Below are 22479 nucleotides of genomic sequence, written 5' to 3' on the forward strand. Positions count from 1 at the left end.
TAAAATTATAAAGAATACATATTAATATAACATAACATGAAAAATTAATTTTAAATTTTTTTAAATATTATTAAAATATTATTGCATAGGATGGTTATCGAGAGACCAAAAATTATACTTTATTTGTTTTAATTTATATGAACATGTTTGACTGGGCAAGGAGTTTAAGAAAAAATAAAAACTTTTAAAATTTGTGGTACTAAATAAGTCAAAAAAAAATTCAGAGTATTTGTGTGATTATAAAAAAATTTCATTAAAGATAGAATTTAAAATTTAAATTAAATTATTTCTATATTTAAAAAAAAATCATTCTTTTTAAACTGACCAAAAAAATAGTATTCGACACTCTAGATATGAATTTTCCACAAATTCTCTCTCCTTGTCGGAAGACGCTTTCTTCTAGTAAAGGGTAAAGAAAAAGAGTGCACGAAAAACATTGAGAGAAGCTAAGGGTATAGTATATATTTATCTTTCAGGCCTAGCTTTCCCTACTACTAACCTTTCAACGCCAAAAGCAATCATAATGTTCTCTGAATCATCACCACCACCGAGACCAAAACCTCACCGCCGTCATCATTATTTCCACCACCAAACATCATCATTATCATCACCACTTTCTTCAAATACTAACAAGAAGAACATCAGTAGTAGTACTACTACTCGTCAGAAAAAACGTGGACATCTTCTTTTTCTTCTTGAGGATGATGATGACGAAGAAGAAGAAGAAATAAAGAGTGTTTTTATTATTTTTTACTAGCTCTTCTCAAGACATTGAAATGAATGACTCTTCAAAAGTCACTTTTTTTCTTTGTGGGGGAATCAAGCTTCGTGGTCCGATCCGATCCGATCCTTTGCTATTTCAAGCAAAGCACTCACTTTAGTTTAATTTCTACAACTAATTATACCCCTATATTGGTGCTATTCTCTTTTCCAGCTTCTTATAGATCCAGCCCTACGTACTAGATCGTTCTTTTGGATAACTGGTTAATGTTTTGCTGGTTGCTTTTGCTACTTCAAGAAGAGAAAGAAGACGGTTTTATCAACTGCTGCAGGTCGGTTTGTATTTATTTGTAGTGTTAATTTTTTTTTTTTAATTGAAGTTTTTAGGTGTGGTACGTTTTGGTGCATCTCAATTAAATGGATCTTCTTAATCCTAATTGTAAACCTCTAGTTTCGGAATGGTATACTTTCTAATGCTTTTGATCTACTATTCAGGCATAGATCTTCAACATATTATCATGAGAAATGAAGGTATATATTATCAAATCTTACCTTCTAGTGAAATTAGGGTTTGATGAGCAGTAATGGCACGATCTCATCACTAATTTATTTAAACTAGTTGATTAAAGGTTGATAGAAAATTTTCTAGCTGCTACTGGATACGTAGTACTCCTGTATGATTGCATTTGCTTAGACAAGTTAAAATATAGGTATCCATAGTAGTTGCAAGTGTATGAGAGCAATTACGCATCCTTTGCATCTTGACTTTCTTGTACTTGTAAAAGAATTTTTGGTTATAACTAGTCTTATTTTATTAGTAGTGATTGGTCATAAGTATTAAGGGACAATGACTTATTGGGTCTTAGATTATTTCTTAGTTTCCATGTAATACAGAAGAAGAAATGATCACTTGGGGGTATATAATGTTAGTAGTAATTATTGATGTATTAGCAAACGAACATACTGTACATCCTTGGAAGTTATGATCATGAGCTTGCCAGTAATAGTATTCTCGGACTTTCCAATAGCAGCGCCGAACAGCTAAGTTGGTATGGAATGCCAAAGACAAAACAACAGAGATCTGAACTTTCAGGTCGAGAGTTTTGCTTTACGTGCGGTTCACTCGGATTATTTGCCGTTATGTTCATCACCTTGTGAAATACCCATATTCAAGTTGAGGATCATAATGAAATTAAGATGGTAGTATATGCATATGGAGTGCTACTTAAGTTAATATAGAATTGTTGGAGGATTAGGGATAGTGTTTAGATCGTTATTTGTGCTCGGGGTTTACATCCAATAATCGTATGTTCAAGTGTTTAAATGAAGTGATATACCGTGTAATAATGTTAGTAATTAATCATGACTAAGTGATAAAAAATTAACTAGGGTGCAAACACATGTCAGTGGCGTACGGCTTTAATTTCACGAGTGTATCAGTACTCACTGGCTTACTGCTTTCAAGCATCAAAACCAGTACACTGAGAAGGAAGCATTCCTTACTTTTTTCGATGTGAACGAATTTCGTTCTCATGTATGCAAGTGTTTCCTAGTCTCTGATTTCTCTGTCTTTTTTCAAAAAAGTTGGTGCAATTAAATTCAAAAAGTTTTGCTTTTTCTGATACTGATCAAAGACATGTACCAAGTTTAACTCTTTTGATTTACATCCTTTTTCTACTTCGTACCCTTTTACAAGATGCAAGTGCTTGTTAGCGCATATGCATGACAAATGATCAGTAAAGTATGTAGTCAAGTACATTGGACAGCTGATTCAAGACTTAAAACTTGTAGATTATATTGAACCTTATAAAGTTTTTACACTAAACTCACTGTACTTTTATGGGTTCAGAATTTAGTATTTGTGTGAAAATTAGTATTTCATTCATACATATATCTATGTTTTATGTGTTTCATCCATTCATCTACATATCTATGGTAAGTTGAACTCGTAGCACAAAAACTCCATCCGCGTTGATGAATGTGAATCTTAATTTATTAGTTAGCATGTGAAGGCTTCCATTGTCTTTCCTCAAGAGTAACATTTGTTCCAGTAATAGAGCTAACTGATTTTGATTTTGTGGTGGGGAGGACGCAAATTTACAATTAGGATTTGAAATTTTTGCTATGTCCATCCTTCAAATGGTGTACATATATGGGTGGAAAACAAACTGATAGTTGGAGCTGAAGAGGAAAGCATGCCAAGGAAGCTGCTTAGAAAGTTGCTCACAACGTTTTAAGTGTGTCTCGTATTGCCCATCAGTAGTATAGCACGATTCATGTACACTCATGACTGCTCATCATTGCCTGGCTTATGACTCGCATGCAATTGTCAATATCTTTTTGTCTTTTACACTTCACAGCCTTCATATACAACTCCACATATATATACATGTTTCTTTAGTTTAATTTCTATGCAACTGCGGGGAAAAAATAATATTAATTTATACAATTATCTAGTAGTTAAATTTCTGATGAACATTATTTGATCACCTAGTAAGAATGATAGTAACTAATTTGCTATCTCCGGTTATACGTTAGAGTATATAACTTAAATCTTACTTTACATGAAGCGTCGGAAGATTATTGAAATGAGCAGACTTTAGTGGCTCTTGACGTTGTTCATATATATATATATATATATAAAATACTAGGAAAATATACATTGTATGGTCTTGAATATCTCATCAACAAGGTATTATGATCGAGGTAATGATCGAAATCTCACTAGTTGCATACCGTCTTCAACAACCTATGCATGTTCATTTAGTATTGACACAGCCCCCTCCCTTCAAAAAAGGAAAAAGAAAAAAAAGAAAAATGAGAGAGGCACATCTGCGATTTGGAAGCGAAACGAGTTTTCTTTGATCAAGGGTTTTTGCAAATATTTTTAAAGTATAAAATGTAAATGGGGATAGAGAACTACTCATACTTTGAATTTTTTACCAAACCGCGTTGAGCATTGGAATGAAATGTTTAAAATTAAGGGATTCATACATATAGCCGTGTTAATAGTTACTAATTAAGTTATTTTTCCAGTATAAAAATAGTAAATAGGAGTAATAATATTTTTAATAAATTTAAGAAATAATTTATACCAAATATTTAGATGCATTTGATTTTCAATTCTTATTATTCCGAAAAGGATTATTTTTCCTGGAACAAATTAAAGAAGTATACAGTATAAAGAAAGAGTCTCCTAGATGAAGACTGTCCAACCTCTGTTAGTGCATGTACGTTTTCTTTCGTTGGGCATAAGCAAATTGTCAGGCACTGCAAAATGCTATAATTATCCAACTTCAAGTAACAACATCTAAAATTCAGATATACAGACGAACTTAAAGGGACAAGGCAACAGAGCCAACGCAAAAAACAACAACCTAATAAATCTTTTCTGGTGTAATGTGGTGGACGAAATTTAAACATCATTCTCAATTCAGCTTAGTTACATGTTTTGTCGTACGTTGAGCCAGAATTTCATGATGTTAAAATGCTTTTCAGGGTTTAAAGTCGTAAAACAATAAATTGTTGCTGTCAACTCTATGTAAGAAGACATAAAAAATGTCATCATTTAATCAGGAAAAGGCTGCTATAATTCTCCTTAAAATTATTACTAATGATGTGGTGGTCACTTGAAAGAAACATTTCATTTGTCTCATTACCAAACTACTGTATCTTATTACAATGGGGAGAATGTTACCCTGAATTTGGAAAAAGTAACATTCCTGGCATTATTTATACGTTTGGTAGCTATATGCACCACCATTTGGTCTAAAATTAGTCTTGCTTTTTTTTTTTTCCTTCATAGAGTTAATCGGAGAGCAGGTAAAAGTTTATTGAACACCAGTGATCTTTGTTTCGAACTTTTGATATAACAATCAAATTGTAACTTCTTGCTTATCTAGTCGACTAAAGAAATATGTGATATTCTTAAGCATCCATTTCATTCGTACATCGTCTTTTAAAAGAAGAGGAAATTTTGACCAAGCCTGAGGTCAGTTCACTTTGCAACTAACACCTAGTGCGGGTGAAGTTCACAAATGACCTTAAATTTTTTACCTTTGTGGCAGATCACCTGGTGAATGGATAAAATTTCAAGTTTAATAAGGGACAAAATTACTTTTAACTTTTAACCTTGAAGTTTTACTCATTGGTTAGGTGACCTGCCCCAAAGGCCAAAAATTAAAGATCACCCCTTGTTTGTAGTGTTATATTTCTGCTATTTTCTAAATAGCAAGCATTGTAAACTTGAGGCCCAAAAGACTATGGACCGAAGATATGGAATGAGTCTACCCTAGTGAAGACCAGTGGAAAAGCCCAGGTGAGCTCTATTTGTAGAGATTATAAGAGTTCAATCTCTTAATTCTCTCAGTCTAGCTCCAAGAATTGCCAGGTTTTTGCAATTCTATTTGCTGCTAAAGGATGCATTTTGCCTTTTGCTTAGCAGACAATTTCCTCGCAAAGATATAAGAGAAACAACAGCAAACATGTGAATTGTGATGCTGCAACGTCCTATATTTTGCAAATAATACATATTCCTTATGTACAAGATGTTAGAACATGCGCAGCGGAAGCAAGCAAACAAAACAGGCATCAAATACATGTAAACTAGACAATGATATATTACTCGATTAGAAGCACTAACCTCTTGAAATCGTTGCACAAATCCTCCACACAGCAAGAATCCAGGGCTGCAATCTTCTGCTATGGTCCTAGTAAGACCTTGGACAAATTTGCTTTGAGTGGGCAAGAAAAATACAACTCTAAAAAGTCAGTTATTGGGTGAAAATTGTCTTCCTTAAGTAGACACGTTTTCAGATAAAAATAAGGCTCTCAAAAACGTGTAGGATTCTACTTGCACAAGTAGAATCCTACTCTAACTCTACCGGATGACTTTTCTCCCTAGTCACTTTTTACCCAAGTCAGTCCAGATTTTTACTAGGCATAGCAGTGACCACATAAATAATAAGAGGCTACTAATTATAGTATTAATTCGAAATTTTGCATGAATTAATTCTTACTATAATTAATTGCAATTTATTCCACTAAAAAACTGCAATTGAACTCCTCAATATGAACTTCGAAAATTCACTAATACTTATTTTAACTCCCTATGTTAAGATCCCAAATACCAATTAATTAAATTAATCACTGAAAATTTAATTTAATCAGCTAATTAAATTCTTTATAATTTCGCTTAAACTTTTTCATGTGACGGATACAAAATCCACCGGGCAGGTTTTCACATGAAAACTTATAAGCTTACATGAATAGAGTTGTACCTTTTGATAAATCAAAACAATAAACAAATCACATTGATCATAATAATTATATCAAGATTAGGAGTATAAGCTCATTTTAATGAATTAGAGAAAATATTTTATATATATTCAGTACAAAAATATTCTTTTCTCTACTTGGTCCGTTCAATATACACTAAGTATACTAGCACAAGAAGTCGGAGAAAAATCACTCCCATAATCAAGACAAATTATACTATAATCTTGTGCTACAATCATCAAGATATTTTGTCCAATAATATCTTTGATTGTGAACATAGTTTATTAATTATGTGAACCGACAATTTAATCTTTTGTGCATGAGCTAAGACTCCATACATTAAATTGTCTACTACATAACTAAAAGGACACACATGTAACAAATGATCTATTTAAAAGGTACTTTATTGAATTGAATAAATTAAATAAACAATTGTTTCATAAAGAATTAAACAAAATACTATGTCTAAACCGCATGGTTAATAGTATATCCCAACAAAAGATTTCGATGTAACATTCAACTAAAAATCCACATGCATCTAGCTCATTGGTGCATTCTAATCATATTGAATGTGAATCATTATTCTTCATATCTATTTGCATCACATCTCGATATGTTCTTGTTGATTAATGCTGAAGAGTTAGTATGACAGCATAGGTTAAGGCAAAATTTTGAAGTGATTAATCATTGATGCCAGCCGAAACTTAGATACATTGCTTTTTCGCCTTTTCATTTTTATGGACTTGTGGTTCGTTCTTAGTGCAATGAAAAGGCTTGAAGAACGGAATGAATATCAATCATATACTTGACGTTAACTAATTAAGGATATAGTTGTTCGATTATATTGATTGGTCGATTGTATTTTGTTCTTAGTGCATCCAACATTTGATTCATACTTCCAACTTTATAATTCTTATTGCACCTCTGCCGCTTTCTGCTAGTGGGAACTTCTCTCTTTAAGTTTTTTAAGTAATTCAAAACTGTATATCTCAGCTATCTTCATCCATAAACTTCATGTTCCAACAGATTCTGGATTCTGAAAATTGGCATTCCTCCTTCACTTCTAATTTGGATAAGCAGTAACAAGAGAAAAATGACTAGCTACCTAGTCTCCGAAGTGAATCAACGATACATCTGAGATTTACTGATCTGTCCAGGATACAGTATAAAACTTACATGTCCAGCCACTCTTAGAATCAAAAGAGCTAGACTTGTACAAGATATAACTTATTGTTTATTCTACTTGGTATATAATACATTCTCACATGTCAATCTTGTTAGGTATGCTACTAGAGTAGTTAACACTACAAGATTGACTGATAATAATGTCACGCTCGGTTACAGTGGATTAGTATGAGCTACTAACTACCATTGTCTTGCTCAAGCATAACTTCTGTATTCTTCATTTTCCATGTAAAAGGTCAAAGGACAATTATACAAGGAGCTTAGCATATCTTGCCGATATTCCTGCCACCATTTCATCATGAAGGTACTCTGAGGCTGGAAAATCTCAGTGGATACTGAGTAGCTCCTTATTAAACTCATTACATATTCCCCAAAATTAACCAAATTCCTCCTTGAATTTTCCTTCTCTTCTGAACTGCCTTCTCTCAATCCTTTGGAAGCTATAATAGCTTCCTCCACATATGCCCAAAAGCAAGAATCCTCAGTGAGGCTAACAGCTTTCCTTCTGTCATTAGCAATTCCACCTATTTTGTCTTCGTTCATCCATTTCTCCAACAGTTTATAGTGCTCCGATCTTCCAAGATTTACATAATCTCTATTCCCTTTCATGTAGTATTCAGCTATCTCAAGTGGTTCAACCATCCTTCTATAGTTTGTTCCTCCATATAGCCAGCGAGTACGAAAAGCTGCTTCCTCTTTTTGTGGCAGTTTCTCTACTTCTGCAACCATTCTTTTCCAGTACTTGGTGAGGATTCTGTGGCGCTTGACAATTTCTTCTCTGCTTTTGACCACATCCCTACTTCCCGATCTTCTCTCTTTGAAACAAATATAGTAGCCTCCTTCATTCAAGGTGCCCTTCTTGTACCACTCTAGATAAGTCATATCTTCTTTTATTTTTTTTAGCTTCTTGCCGGGATCAAAAGCATTCATCTTCTTCGCGAAAGATGCTTCCACCCTGTTCTCCATGTTCCTAAGAAAGCTCATGTTACTTGTTTGCTGCCACTGCAAATATATACATATAAAAGTTAGAAAAAGGAAAATACAGGTTTAAAATTAAGTTCCAATCAGTTTTATGAATGTTATCACTATTTTTGTTTTACCTGTCCGCCAATTCCAATTGCTTCTAGCTGTTGAATGATGCCTGCTTGAAGTTGATTCACTCCAAAGTCACTCAGCTGAGAAGTTCCCTTACAGATTACTCTATGCTTGAGGCATTCCAGAATCGGCCCATAATTGAAAATCAAGAAACCGTTGTCCTGTTGTTGGCCATTTGAGTTCATTACCATCATAAGATCCAAAACTGATTCAGATTCCTCAAAACAAGAGTAGTCTGAATCTGAACACAGCAGAAATGTACCAAATGGCCTGTAAACACAAGACTGAGGAGTAGAACCAGAAAAGCCATTAGTAGGTGAGACTAAGAATCTGGGGATTGAATCTTGGTTTGAGACTACATGCAAAAAGCTTGAATTCCATGACGAACGTTCTAATATGGCTTGTTGCAGGCCACTGTCACCAAGAAGGGGCGAACCAAAAGTGATGCAAGTGGGACGCTTATTATTGTCTTTTGGAGAAATGTTGTCAAGTAGCCAGAGAGTGAAGAGAGATGCCACGGAAGCTCCCAAAGAATGTCCAGTGATTATTAGCGGACTGAAACTGCCCAACTGCACTCAATCAGAATGAACAAAATATCATCGACCTGAATATATGAATAACAAGGCTCTGCAGCCAAAAGTTGTTGAAATGTGTAATCATTTCATTAAAGTTTGGCTTTTAGATGAGATGGTCACACAATTAAACATAATATCATAGCAAAAGAGATCACGAATCCAAGTCTTATCATCACCCATTATCAAAAAAAGTACTGGCTTGGCCCATGAAAAATCAAAGACCTACACATGTGAGGGCGCATTGAAGACATAATTATGTAACTAAAATTGTTCTCTCCTATAGCTTAAGTTTCTAGATCAAGTGGTAATACAATTCAACAAAGTAACACCTTAAAATTAATGCTTCAGGAGAGGAAGTGTTTCTTTGCCTTGTAATCGAGTTTCAAGTTTTCAAGTTCTCTATCACCAGTTTCCAGTGTTACCATTCTAACATGTTATGCCTATGGACTCAAGATGTTGGACAAATTTCTCAGTTTGTTTATAGAAAATTGCGCAATAATGAGAAGAGTTTACAGGTGAAGTAATACAAATAAACAAGACACATATCTTAGTTGACAACTGAAGAGAAGCTCAATATTTGTAAATCCAAAAGGAGATTTCTTTAGCAGTGAGTAGCAGAATCAAACAAAATCTTCTGCACATTTTTGGGAGCCACTTAAATGTAAATCACACAGTTAGCATAGCACAGTGTATTGAAACCACATAATGCTTCTTCTCCAAACTTCCAGCTTTCTTTATTTCTTAGAGATATTATGGTCAATAATTTCCATGGCTTACTGAAACTGACAAAAAATAACTGAATAATATATACCACACAGTAAGAAAAGCTCAAAGTAAACAAAGAGGCTCAATTTTGCACAGAGAAAAGAGGTCACATTACCTGTTCTTTGAGGGGAGAGAGCTGATTCAATAATGAGGCAAAAAGGGCTATTGCCCCTTTGTGAATTGAGAAATGAGGGTTGAGTTTAGTAGAAATGAAGTCAAAAGGAAGCTGGGAACTTTTAAGATCTTCTGAAGAGACCATTTCTTTCTGAATATGATGAACAGTACTACAAGTAGGGGATGATACAAAAGCAACAATAGCACCATTTGTATTATATGGGTAATAAACTTTGAACGCAATTGGAGCTGGACTAGTTGGATTATTCAAATTATAAGCATGACTAAGAAGGTCATAAATTGTAGCCCAAGAATCATGTAGTAGATCTGAGCTCACCACCAAATTTGCCAATTCTTGGCCACTACTAAACCTGTGGAACAACAAGAATGAAAAGTTAGTCATGTAAAATCTTCAACAATAAAGCAAAAAAGCTTTGAACTTTTTTGAGTATATGCAATTAAAAAGGGAAAAAAGAAAAAGTAGCCACACTCACAAGGAATCCTGACTCATATTCTTGGCCTTTGGAATAAGTTGAAGAACCCCAAAAGGCCTAGCATCTAAATTTAAAGCATAGTAGTAGAAGATTCAGGACAACAAGTTGGTACTATACAAGGTTGACTTAAAGAAAAAACAAATGAGAAAGGAATGAGGAAAGAAGTGGTTGTTACAGACTTAGTGAGTTTTTAGCCGTCGTTATGTTTGGCGTAAGTTTTTCTTTTATGTGTTACCGTGAGCACTTATTGTCTTTTAAATTTGTTAAACTTGAGATTTAGTCCACTTAAGAGTTTTTAGTCAAAATTGTGTCTTATGTCTGAGGTAAGTCTAATTTTGTCTTTTATCTCTTGCATTGAACACTTATTGTCCTTTAAGTTTGTTAAATTTGAACAGATTTAGTCCACTTAATAAAAGACCCAAACTGGTGGGTAAAAAAACTTTCAATACTCAAATTTTGCAGAACCGATGTAGTGAACCTAAACCTGTTTAACGGGCCGGGTTAACCCGGTTCCGGACCGGCCCGGTGGAAGAGGGCCAGGTTGGGTTGGGTTTGGGGGTTGGTTCGTATATATTTTTTTACCGGTTAACCGGATCGGTCAAACCCGATCAATGATAGTTACTTTTGAACCGGTTAACTGGACCGGCCCGACCCGGTTCAATGACTATTTTTTATTTTATTTTTTAAATTATCACACTTGTTTCTACAATCTTAAAGATGACAAAGGGGGTGGGCCGGGCCCTTAGGCCCAGAACCGTTCCGGTTCAATTTTTCATCGGATGGGCCCGAACTAATTAAGGTCGATTTTAAAAACTTGGCAACCGGCCAGGATTGGTGACCGACCGATCACTATTTTTCTCAACCGGGCCGGTCCGGTTAACCGGTTCAACAGTAATTTTCATTGATCGGTTTTGACCGGTCCGGTTAACCGGTAAAAAAATATATACGGACTAACCCCCAAACCCAGCCCTACCCGCCCCCCTTCCACCAGTCCGGGCCGGTCCGATTTACTACCGGTCTAGGCCGATCCGGAACCGGGTCAACCCAGCCCATTAAATAGGTTTAGGTTCACTACATCGGTTCTACAAAATTTGAGTACTGAAAGTTTTTTTACCCACCAGTTTGGGTCTTTTGTTAAGTGGACTAAACCTGCTCAAGTTTAGCAAACTTAAAGAATAATAAGTGCTCAGGGTAATAGATAAAGGACAAAGTTAGACTTACCCCAAACATAAGGGACAATTTTGGCTAAAAACCCTACTTATAGTCAAGACAAGGAAGAAATGAGGTAAAAGGACAAACAAGAAAATACACAGAAATAGAAGGAAACTAAAGGGATTGGCGGTCATAATCAAGGGCGGCCCAACCATAAAGCAAGTGAAACACTTGCTTTAGGCCCCAAAAATTTAAGGGTCCCAAAATTACTAGTATTCTCTATATATAGTAGTATATTATTTATATAATTATCTTTTATTATTGATAAATTTATTTCTTTATTGTCATATTAATCTTTAATAACTCGATTTCATCCTCTAATTAATATAACTAAAATAGTTTTCTGTCAATCTTATTTTGCTTTTTTACTTAATTATATTTCTCTATTCATTAGTTGGTCACGTAACTATATCTAATAATCTAACTTATTATTTATTTTTCTTACATAAATTATACTCTCTCCGTCCCAATTTATATGAAAGTGTTTGACTGGACATGGATTTTATGAAATAAAGGAAGGCTTTTGAAACTTGTAATCTTAAATAAATCATAAAAGTTTTTGGGCTAGAAATCATCTCATTAATGGTAAAAAGAAAAACCTAAAGTTGAATTGTTACCAAATATAGAAAGGGACTTGCTAAAAAAAAGGAGTCACTTGTGTTTTCTGGATTCTCCTATTTCAGTTGTGATGCAATCAACGTTAAATTCATTTAATTTTCTGTATTTTATAAAACTAAGTTCTCATTTTTTTTAATTCTACATCCTCACTTGTCGATTTTTTTTAAAAACGATGTTCATTAAATAATATATATATATATATATATATATATATATATATATATATATATATCAAGGCCTCTTATTAAGATTTTACTTTAGGCCTCCGACGAGGTTGGGCCGCCCCCGGTCATAATCAGTTAAATTTCGAAGAGATTTCCTTCTAAGCCATGCTTCAGCTTCCATCTTTAAAGACTTTTTCTTCTCAAAGTTGAAAAAGTCCTTTAACTTGTTAAATTAATGCTTATTGTACTAAATAAATTTAAAGGTGAATATGATAATTTAAGAGCGTATTATGAGAGAGGGGTTGGTGGGAAGAAGAGGATTCCATGGTTTCAAATAAGAGTATTATTTATTCAGTTTTATGCAGTGTCTCTATCCGAATAAAAAATATATAGGTGTAGTATAAAGTTTTGGCATACCTGATAAAAAAGTTATTTGGATTATTTGAACTAAAATAATAATATATTAATGTTAAACAAACATCTTCGCCAGGAATAATCTTTATTTTGTGTGTGTATCTATTATGTCTCTTTTGTTATTCTTGCTGTATACTCAATTTATGTATTGGTGTTTGGTTGTATATAGTTTAAAAGAAAAGAAAGAAAAAAGACTTTTAAACAAGCTATAAGCATTTATAATTTAAACAAGCTTTACATGACACGAAACCGGAATAATAAGGGTCCCAAAGAAAATATTAAGTATCGGGTGAGAAATCAAAAAACATAAGTATCTAAAATAAAATATTGATTGGTTACATACATTAACCGTGTAAAAAAATAAATTATTATTATTATTTAGCTTATTTACTTTTATCAGATTGCACGTTAATGTTTTGTCGCATAAATTTGTATGTTATTTAATAAAAATAATTTGATTGTATAAATGTTTTTTTTATATAAATGGCTCATAGATTGGTTGCAAACTGTTGTGGCTGGTATTAAAGATTGAAATTTCCCCAGCTCAATGAACAATCTAAATCTTGGTGTTTCATCGGACATTTCCTGCCCCTATAAGTTACGTGAAAAAATATCCGAGTAGAAATGACACCATGTAACCACTTTAAAGGGTTGGTATTTAGGAATTAGTCAATACGTTCTGAATTTTAATTTTTTCGGTTCAATTTTTAGGACAAAAATGTCCTGAAGTTAAGATTTTTAGTTTAAAATTTCAGGACAAAATAAGTACTGGTTAATCTCTAAATAGTATCCCTGAAAATGGCTATATGTGCACTTGCCCCTCTTTTTTAAGTAGTACTATTATTATTTGAAGAGTCAGCGAGATCTTTTGTTGATCATATTTTTTAAAATATTATTTTAAATTATTAACTATTTGTGAATTATGTTACTGTGTACGTGTCTTTTTCTTCTGGTTTAATACGTGCTGTTGAAATTCACAAATTTTATTTTATAAACATGGAAATCCTATATTTGAATCCACACCAAAAATAAAATAGTTTGACTTTTATCCTCGATATCTCGCCACATCAAATGGAACTAGGAAGCAACTGAAAATTTGACAAAGAACAAAATAAGATTGAGAAGAGAGACATGTAAGATTTATAAAATACTATTAGTAAAATTTTGAAATATAGAATTAGGAGAGCAACTTGGATGAATTGCTCGTTTATAACTTTGTGCTATCCTAAAAAAATATTTAACTTTCAACACGGAGGGTGTTCTCTGAACATCCATCAAATAATTGATTATGGGAGAATCATTTAAAATATTCAATTTTGAAAGGAGAGGGTAGTTGTAGACTCGTAGTAGTTTTAGTTATAAAGTCAGGTATCAGAACTATACTCGTTGTGAGTAACATAAAATTTCTAGTTATCAACTTCGTCAAGTTTGTCAGAAAGTCAAAAACTTAATGACCATTTGGACAAATCTATATGTTATGTCATATATTTCGAAGAAATTGCCTACGAAGTCCTGTCTGCATCTCACGTTATAACAGGAATGGGCCCAGTATGGCAACATTAACATATGACAAAATCACGAAATTTAACACCAAATTATGTGAGTGTCATGATTAAGTGATGAAATACAATATAGTAATAATTGATCATAGTTTAGTGATAAAGTGAATATGGAAAACACAGGTCATGACTACATTAGTTTGCTACAAGCACCACTTCCCTTCAAAACCCTCAGACTTTGGACGCAAGTATATACGAGTTAAGTAGGGTACCAATGAAACAACCATAACGTAACTAAGTATTGTTAATTATTATTAACAAAATACAAAAAAAGAATGTTAATCGAAATATAATATGCCATAATTAAGAATTCATCGCTTTTTAAAGATTTTTTTGCTGATTGTTCATGGTCCTAAATGAGGTTGAAAGGTGAAAGAATACTCATAGAATACTAATAAAACATATACAGTACTACTTCAGTAATTGACAGAAACAAGGCAGACACTGTAACTTGCGATTTGCGAAGCTTTGAACCTCAAACGACTCGAAAGAGTGAAGTCATAGATACCAACTATAGTACGTTGGGTCATTTGGGTTAATAGCCTTGGCCCTGCGTGCAATTTTTGGTCAAGACACAAACGATGAATTGCAAATTGTCTGTGACCAAGCTTATCCAAATTCCAAACATCACTATATTTGAAAATGAATTAATAGCTCTCTAACATGATAACTTGATCGTACTATCTTCGTACGAGGGCACAGGTCTCAAGTTTGTAACTAAAACAAAGATGATTGATAAAAAAATAAAAGATTCATAAAGCCAATTCCAACTTGTTTTGAACTGGAATATAGTTGATAGATTAATAAGTTATAAACTACAGTAGTTACATCCATACTAGGTGAACCAATTACACAGTTGCTCATTCCAGTATCCAAGTTGAAGCGGTTTAAGAATAACCCTAAATAATCCATCAACTGATAGTTACAAAACCAGGATGATGGAGTCGTATTACTTCAGTTTGCACAATCTTAAGCAACAGAGTAGTTGGTTAGTGTAAAGCCGAACATAAGTTAGCTAATCCAGATACACAATTAGGTTACATGCAACAATATCCAGATCATATATCTGGAAGGAGAAATAAACTGTTCAGGGCCCTCCAAAATCCCAAAAGCTTCAACTGGTTCATGACTTCACAGTATGACCTACTTCATGTCACATTCCACTTGAGTTTCACCATCTGCAAAAGCATCCTGTTTAACACATTTTCTCACAAGAGAAAAAAAGAGAAATGATTTAAACCTCAAGGAAAGGAGCTTAGGAAAGGCCTTACTCTTAAGATACACCGCTAGATTTGCCTGGGCATCAGCTTCAGTGTTGAATTCCTAAGATATTAAACAAGTACACCTCAGAATGGAATGAAACATGGGTATAACAATAACCTGAAGAATTTTTTTTTTATGCAGAGATGATGATTCATGTCGAGCAATGCAAAAGTCAAAATCTATGCTTAGGGCGCATGCATTCACATCCGCAAACAGATTAATGGAATCATTTTCAAATGGAACAATAGCAACAGAAAAGAAAATGTTTATTGCATAAATCGAACACGACCTCCCAGTACCCACTGCTTGCACCTCTTTCATTTCAGTCCTTTTCAGCAGATTATACCACTCATAAATTCAGAAATATCATGCAGCACATATCCAAGTCCTCAGCACATCATATTTCAACTAAACACACTCTTTTCAAGCAAGAAGCTTAGAATTAGTAAATATAGTAAGAGTTGTCCATACTCTCTCTATATGGCTGATCTGGAAAGACATAAACTGATCTTTAAGCTCTTTGACGATCTTGCACAGTTCTGCCATGTTTTGGTTCTTACATTTCCAGATTCCCTGAGTCTGTTACATGATAAAATTTAAAAAGTATAAGTAATTGGTGACAGCCGATCATGACCAACAAGTAGATCTAGTTAAAAAATAAACGTCAATGAATTGGGAAATTAATAAAATCTAATTGAAAAAAATAAGGCAGGCATAGTGAAGAATAACTTGATCTCGGTGTAAGTTAGGAAGCACATGGGTCAGATAACATTCCAAAAAAGCAAGGCCGAACATAACCCATTATTTCATGAAAATCCCTTTATCCACCATTTCAGTTAAACTTGATATGGATAATGGTTTAGTTAATGCCTTAACGGTCCAAGATCCTAACCCATAATTTCAGTTAACTAGTTATGTTATGCCTCAATGCATCTTAAATCTTATAGGAATTTACAATCACTCCCAAACATGTTACAGTTACACTCTTCTTCTTTTCTCTTTTTGTTAAGTCCTGTTACAGTTAATCATTTACGATGCAATATTATAATAATATTCAGACTAGAATAATAACAACAATAATAGAGAAAGTAAGCTTCTTAAACTAACTGTAAAACTACATTCTCTTTTCCCGCTTTCACATTAGGGAATCATCGCAAAACAATGTGTGTCCCACAGTGCTCCACTGAAGCTGCTCATTCTTCCACTTCATTTTCTCGTGTTGTCCTGTTGGTGATTATCTTTGTTCCTAGTGGTTTATTTTATTCATTACCTGACAATATAGGTGTTGAATGCATTTCCCAACGTTCATAACAGACCAACTTCATACTTTATAGGTTACCTTGAGACTTCATGAACAATATTTCTCATTGCACTTGGCTCCTTATTGTACTTTCGGGTAATTCTAAAACCAAGTACCTTTTACTAGCCTTTTAGCCTTAAAACAGTTAATTGTCTTCACTTTAGACAGAATAAAATCGCATGAACAATTACTATGCCGTCGTTAAGCTATATTTTTAAAGAAAGCTTATCAAAAAGGGGCACGCTATATCATATATCTATATAAATGGATAGATGGATTCACACCTAAGATCTTTCTTCAGATAGTAGGGGTATCCACCCCTGTGGCCATGTTCTATTTGGAGGAATAAAAAAAAATAGTCCTTCGAAGAGATGTCTACAGAAGAAAGAGAAACATGACCTGCATGCAGACAAGTTTTGAGTCTCCTTGAACTCGAATGTGTTTAAAACCTTTCTCAAGTGCATATTTCAGGCCTAAGATTACACCTCTGTATTCAGCAACATTATTAGTTGCAACACCCAAACCTTCACGCAGCCGGAAAACCTAGAAAAAAGAGAATTAAAAGTCGAAAAACTATAAATTTGTAATGAGAAAGTGATGTCTTCGAACCAGAAAAGGGAGCATACCATACTTCCATCTGCTGCTCGCAGAACAGCCCCTGCACCAGCTAGTCCAGGGTTTCCCTTTGAAGCACCATCAAACTCAAGAATGCATGTAAGCTGCATGTCGGGGAACTGATGCTATCAGTTAAAGAGGTATTCCAAGAAGCTTTATCAAAGCACATAAAGATATTAACACGTACAAGAACACGGATGTTCATATCATTAAGAGTAAGACAGTTTACATAACTCCTTTTGGCAGCAAGGAAAATCGATTTATTACCTTATCCATATCTTTAGAAGATAATGCTCTGTCATTTGGAACCTAAGCGCAAATAGGATTTAGTCGCTTTCAAAGATTAAAAGTAATATAATGTACTCACTCCGTTCACGTTTATGTGAACCTATTTCCTTTTTGGTCCATTCCAAAAAGAATGACCCCTTTCTAAATTTGGAAACAATTTTGCTTAAACTTAGAATTCTACCCTTAATGAGAAGTTTTTATAACCACACAAATAATCTGGGGCCCTTTTTGACTTGTTTAGGACCACAAATTCTAAAAAAGTCTTCATTTTTTCTTAAACTCCGTGCCCAATCAAACAGGTTCACATAAATTGGAACGGAGGGAATAGCTTATAACAGAAGTCCAAAGAAAATATTTGTTTTAAAAACAAGGAGTTCCTTGAAGTGGAGTTCTACACGCGAATCATGTGATTGTGCTGCAATGAAGGCCATATTTCGCATAGAGAAGGGAACTCTCTCTGATTTATTTAGTTAAGGAGTTAACCTCCAGGCCAAATTACTCATCCATAAGCATATATTCTCCTCACATACTGTCACTGAATTGTCTCACCTATCCTGACATCAAAATTCAAAGACAAACATAACTTCCATCATCCAATAAGAACTAGATATTTTAGTACTTGCACTGAGGCAATGCCGTAATCAATAGCCGCTTAACAATTAATGGGACTCATAAAAAGAGCTGGCAGGAACTAGTAACTGGACAATGTTTATGTATTTTCATTAGTAGCTGCGACGGAAAGGTTTCTCTATTTCAAGCAACACCACCATTATACAAGAATATAGGGAAAGTGTGGCAGAAGAGTACCCTGAATAAATAGAACATGTCATGAGTAACCAAGCAGTCCTCAAAGCCAAACTTTCATGCATTCAGTTGACATATTGAACAAATACTAAAAACCTTGATCTATGTTAAGAAGAAATTGTACACTGAAACCAGAAAAGATGTAGCTACAAAAATAATTGGCTATAAAAAGAAACTTACACAATAAGTAGATATTGGGGGATCTTCAAGGAAATTGTCCAATTTGGCATGCTTTTGCTGAGCAGCAGCTGAAAAAGAAGCTGATGGAACCACGGCTAACTGAATGAAAGACAGCATACTTTAACCTCTTTGAAACAAAAAAATATCAAGTAAACTTCCAAAATATACACAGAAACACATAGAATCTTCATGTATTCAATTACTGATAAAAACAATTTTGTTTCCATCCCATAAGGTATTCAAAGACATTAACCACGAGCATCACTGCACTCATCTGGCTTAAATTCTTCAACAGGTAAAGCCTTTTTCTTATATAGTAGTCTAAAGTTTTAATTTTTATACCAAAAATTAGAGGAATCATGAAATTTTCATTAGCCCAAGTCCCGATTAACTAGAACTTCCGTATGGCATGCATGAGAGTTGAGTTCTGATGATATCAAAAACTCATTATCAGACTAAAAGCAACTAATGCTAACTATAAAGTTGTTACAAGATGCTCTACAGGCTGCAGACAAATTTAAGTGAGCATTTCCCATTCTGGTGGGTATAAACCTCATTCTAGACCTCTCAGTGGACCATCTCAAATGCATTTCACTAAAACACAACAGCTAGAGAATACACAAGTAAATCTAATTATCGCCATCCTATCCTACCAAAAAACGTTTTAAAGTGACCAATATGAAATACCTTTTTGATGACAGAAGCTGGGTGACTGGGTCTTAAAAAGAGAAAGTGGTTGTGAAAGTTCAGTTCAATGAAGTATTTCCCAAACAATAAACAAAAGAGTAACCTGGATAGACAATTCAAGATCTTACCTGCATACTCTTTTCCTGATAATTCTTCCCAATAGGTTTATCTTTGGAAGAACCTGGTTGCTACAAAATAAGTAGATTCATAATTTCAGTTGCATGACATAATATTTGATGTAAATTGTAGCCGTTGCAGGACAAGTAGATACTTTCTTCAAATACATGATCCATAATACACCAAATATAGCTAAAACAGACCAAAAGATCTGAGGCCTCCATATAAGTGCAATATATAAAAGCCGTATTGTGTAAAATATATCATGATCATCTAGTGACCAAAAGAACATAGATTGTGGGATATAATTACATGATGTCAATTGACAAAATAAGAAAAAATAACACCTCCATTAGTAATAGAACCTAATTTGATATTCATTCAAAGCCTGGGTATCTGAAACATACAGTTATAACCAGACTTTTATCAACTTAACATAATACTTGTAGAAAGGAAGATGTGCGGCGAGGAATATACATCTTTAGATGTAGAAAGCCAATAGTGTAATCATACCAATGGGTTGCCTTTTACATAGTTGAAACATCAATAAGACCACGCAGTTTGACCTAGCAGAAATGATAGGTTAAGATAATCTATTATGGGGTCTTTGTTGAGACCTCAGATCGATTCTGGATTCATTCAATAAAGAAAAATGGAAAATAACCATGCATCAGTTAAGGCCTATAGCACCCTAAAATGTGTCTACACTCTACAGAATAATGTGAAAGGATAGATTACAAAACTAATAACTGGCATCTAGACAGGTGGAATAAGATAGCAAATTTGGTATTGGTACAATCCTTATTAACCAAAACTTGACCCAACCAACACCAGTTAAATGAGAGACAATAATCATAAATAAGAATGAGGACATGAACTTTCTGAGAAGTTGATACATGAACAACAAGATCAGAGAAGCAGTACACATTCTTTGAGTTATAAACCTATAATGATAAGAGATGATAATCTATGCTGCCAACTCAAACTATTCAAGTGAGCAAGTGGGCATACAACGGTCTAACATTACATAATGAACTGGCAAAGGTAGTCAAATAACAGGCCAAGGATTATTTCTAACCCGAAAAGGACAGGGGACAAGTATGCCAAAAAGATCATCTCGGACGTCGCTGGAATCAATAGAATACATTGCATTTTTAAGTCCATGTGAGGCAAGATACTCTTCGGATTCTTTAGCCAGGCGATACCCTTTAAAAACACTTATGACAGGTTCACCAACCTGAAATGAATGAAAATAAGTCAAATGATATTGAAAGAAAAACCATAAAAAGATAATATTTCATCAGTAAACAATATGGGGTTAGGAGTATGGGGATCAAGACATCTATCTTAGGTGTGAACTAAGTTTTAATTGATTATATACATATTTAAAACCTTCATAAAAATACTATAAATCATACGAGTAATTTCTTTCCAGCAAAAACTTTATAAAACTGTTTTAAAACGTAGTAAAAAATAAAATTGAATGAAATTAAACAATAGTTGTGCATTCTTTCTGGGACAGGCGAAGTAATAATAAATAGAAAATTTGCACTCGTGGATAAATACCATTAGAGAAAACAGGCTTTTAGCAAATAAACTTGACATGCTCAAGGGCTGAGCTACTGGAAAAACTGCAGAAGGTAGAAAAAACTTACACAAGATCGGAGAAGTGCTTGGAGATCGCTCAAGCTCTTATAAACCCCAATGACGTCCCCCTTACGAACAACATAAAAAGCATCCTTTTCATCTCCCATTGACGCTTCAACTACAACCCTCTTACTTCAATGTGCAAGTTACTCTACAACCAAGTAAAAAAAAACCAAAAATTCCATAAGCAAAGAACCATTTCGCGACTGAATAAACACTGTTTTACTTACAGATTAGCTATATGTATGAACAAAATGGATGAATTTCAGCATAGCCAGATCAAATATTTTAAGCAGAGTACCACCCATCACTACTACTTTGTGACAATACTTTCAAGTTAAAATGAAAAATATATAATCAAATTATAGAAAGTCATCATTTTTTTAGGACAGACTAAAAAGGAAAAAGTATATTATAAATTGAGACGGAGAGAGTAATTTCTTAAAAATGTTCAACATTTCAACTTATGGAGTATAATTTAAGGCGAAGACAGTGGATGCATCATACAGCTGCATCCGCCCATGTAATTTACTACTCATAAATTACTCTTAATGATCATTTAATTCAGCAGACTGTAATAAAGAAAACCCTAGAGAATGGAGAAAGGTATTGAAAGCAAAGATGAATTAGTGGAATCTTACCGAACAGAGAGCGGAGAATGATACTAGGGAGAACTCCGTGCCGAGTGGTAATGGAGGATCTTAAGGAAAGAAAAAGAAGGGAATTTGTGTGTTGTACTTTTGGCTATCATAAGTGCACTTTCAGTTTTGGCAGTGAACTGTAACATCGGAGGTGACTTGTCGAAACACGAAATACAGAAACCGGAGCCATTTTTTGGGCTTGTTGGCGGGAAAACTTTGTGGGCTCTCCAATTCGGATGGTTTTTCGGCCCATCGGACTTGCTCAAGTATGTGATTGTAAAAGTCAATTCGTTCCCTCTCTTTTTAGTTTGTGCAATTAGGGGTGCTTATCGGGCGGATCAGGCAAATAATTAAGCTTAACGGTTCGCCTTATCGATTATCGAATTATAAATATAATAATTTGTTAGCCATCCAATAAAATAACTGACGGATTGATATCGGATTAATGATTATCGGACGGTTACATGACAGTTTATCAGTTAAATTAAATAAATTTTTTTTGAACAATCCTAGTCTTGTGAACAGACAAAGCTGATAAAGTGACTACTGACTCGACTATAAGTTCCATCCCCTTTTAGTTTACCAAGTTTGTTAACATCTATTACTATATGATAGAATCTGTTAACACTATGTAATTTGTGCTGCACTTATTATAAGTATTTCTTTTGGTTGCATGGTTATCCTATTTCATATATATATAAAAAAAAGGGAAAGACTGAAAACTGGTCCAACTAACTGAAAACTT

General features: G+C 34.0%; 2 protein-coding genes and 1 long non-coding RNA gene across 4 annotated transcripts; 1 reads left to right on the forward strand and 2 right to left on the reverse strand.

The window, feature by feature from the left end:
* The first annotated feature begins 361 nt into the window (after positions 1–361).
* LOC142171558 (uncharacterized) lies at positions 362–3538 on the forward strand. Its single transcript, XR_012701256.1, has 2 exons — positions 362–1052; positions 1216–3538. It is a non-coding gene; the product is annotated as an uncharacterized LOC142171558 (long non-coding RNA).
* Positions 3539–7031: 3493 nt separating this feature from the next.
* On the reverse strand, positions 7032–10424 carry LOC107815915 (senescence-associated carboxylesterase 101). Its single transcript, XM_016641567.2, has 4 exons — positions 10226–10424; positions 9733–10102; positions 8283–8846; positions 7032–8184 (listed from the first exon to the last, which is right to left on the reverse strand). Exons 1-4 carry the CDS (start codon positions 10240–10242, stop codon positions 7378–7380), a joined length of 1758 nt encoding a protein of 585 aa, XP_016497053.1. The 5' UTR covers positions 10243–10424; the 3' UTR covers positions 7032–7377.
* A 4542-nt stretch (positions 10425–14966) lies between these two features.
* On the reverse strand, positions 14967–21881 carry LOC107798671 (uncharacterized). Of its 2 annotated transcripts, none has more exons than XM_016621690.2 (10): positions 21735–21881; positions 21102–21244; positions 20525–20683; positions 19458–19517; positions 18643–18741; positions 17382–17474; positions 17155–17298; positions 15927–16034; positions 15464–15515; positions 14967–15370 (listed from the first exon to the last, which is right to left on the reverse strand). In XM_016621690.2, the coding sequence occupies exons 2-10, from the start codon at positions 21198–21200 to the stop codon at positions 15336–15338; spliced, it is 849 nt and encodes a 282-aa protein (XP_016477176.1). In that variant the 5' UTR covers positions 21201–21244; positions 21735–21881; the 3' UTR covers positions 14967–15335. The 2 variants fall into 2 exon arrangements, with proteins under 2 accessions (XP_016477176.1, XP_016477175.1); XM_016621689.2 differs by having other exon boundaries at positions 17382–17489.
* Positions 21882–22479: the final 598 nt, after the last annotated feature.

This window comes from Nicotiana tabacum, chromosome 17, assembly GCF_000715075.1.
Source record: "Nicotiana tabacum cultivar K326 chromosome 17, ASM71507v2, whole genome shotgun sequence".
Lineage (NCBI taxonomy): Eukaryota > Viridiplantae > Streptophyta > Magnoliopsida > Solanales > Solanaceae > Nicotiana > Nicotiana tabacum.

Excerpts from the sequence above, each read along its gene's own strand:
- LOC107815915 (XM_016641567.2), bottom strand. Across the intron at positions 8,847-9,732 it reads TCTCTCCCCTCAAAGAACAG|TTGGGCAGTTTCAGTCCGCT; the intron begins GTAATGTGACCT and ends GATTGAGTGCAG. Across the intron at positions 8,185-8,282 it reads CAATTGGAATTGGCGGACAG|TGGCAGCAAACAAGTAACAT; the intron begins GTAAAACAAAAA and ends ATATATTTGCAG.
- LOC107798671 (XM_016621689.2), bottom strand. The coding sequence starts at position 21,200 with ATGGGAGATGAAAAGGATGCTTTTTATGTTGTTCGTAAGGGGGACGTC. Across the intron at positions 20,684-21,101 it reads AAGCACTTCTCCGATCTTGT|GTTGGTGAACCTGTCATAAG; the intron begins GTAAGTTTTTTC and ends CATTCATTTCAG. Across the intron at positions 17,490-18,642 it reads CCCCAATATCTACTTATTGT|TTCCCCGACATGCAGCTTAC; the intron begins GTAAGTTTCTTT and ends TGATAGCATCAG.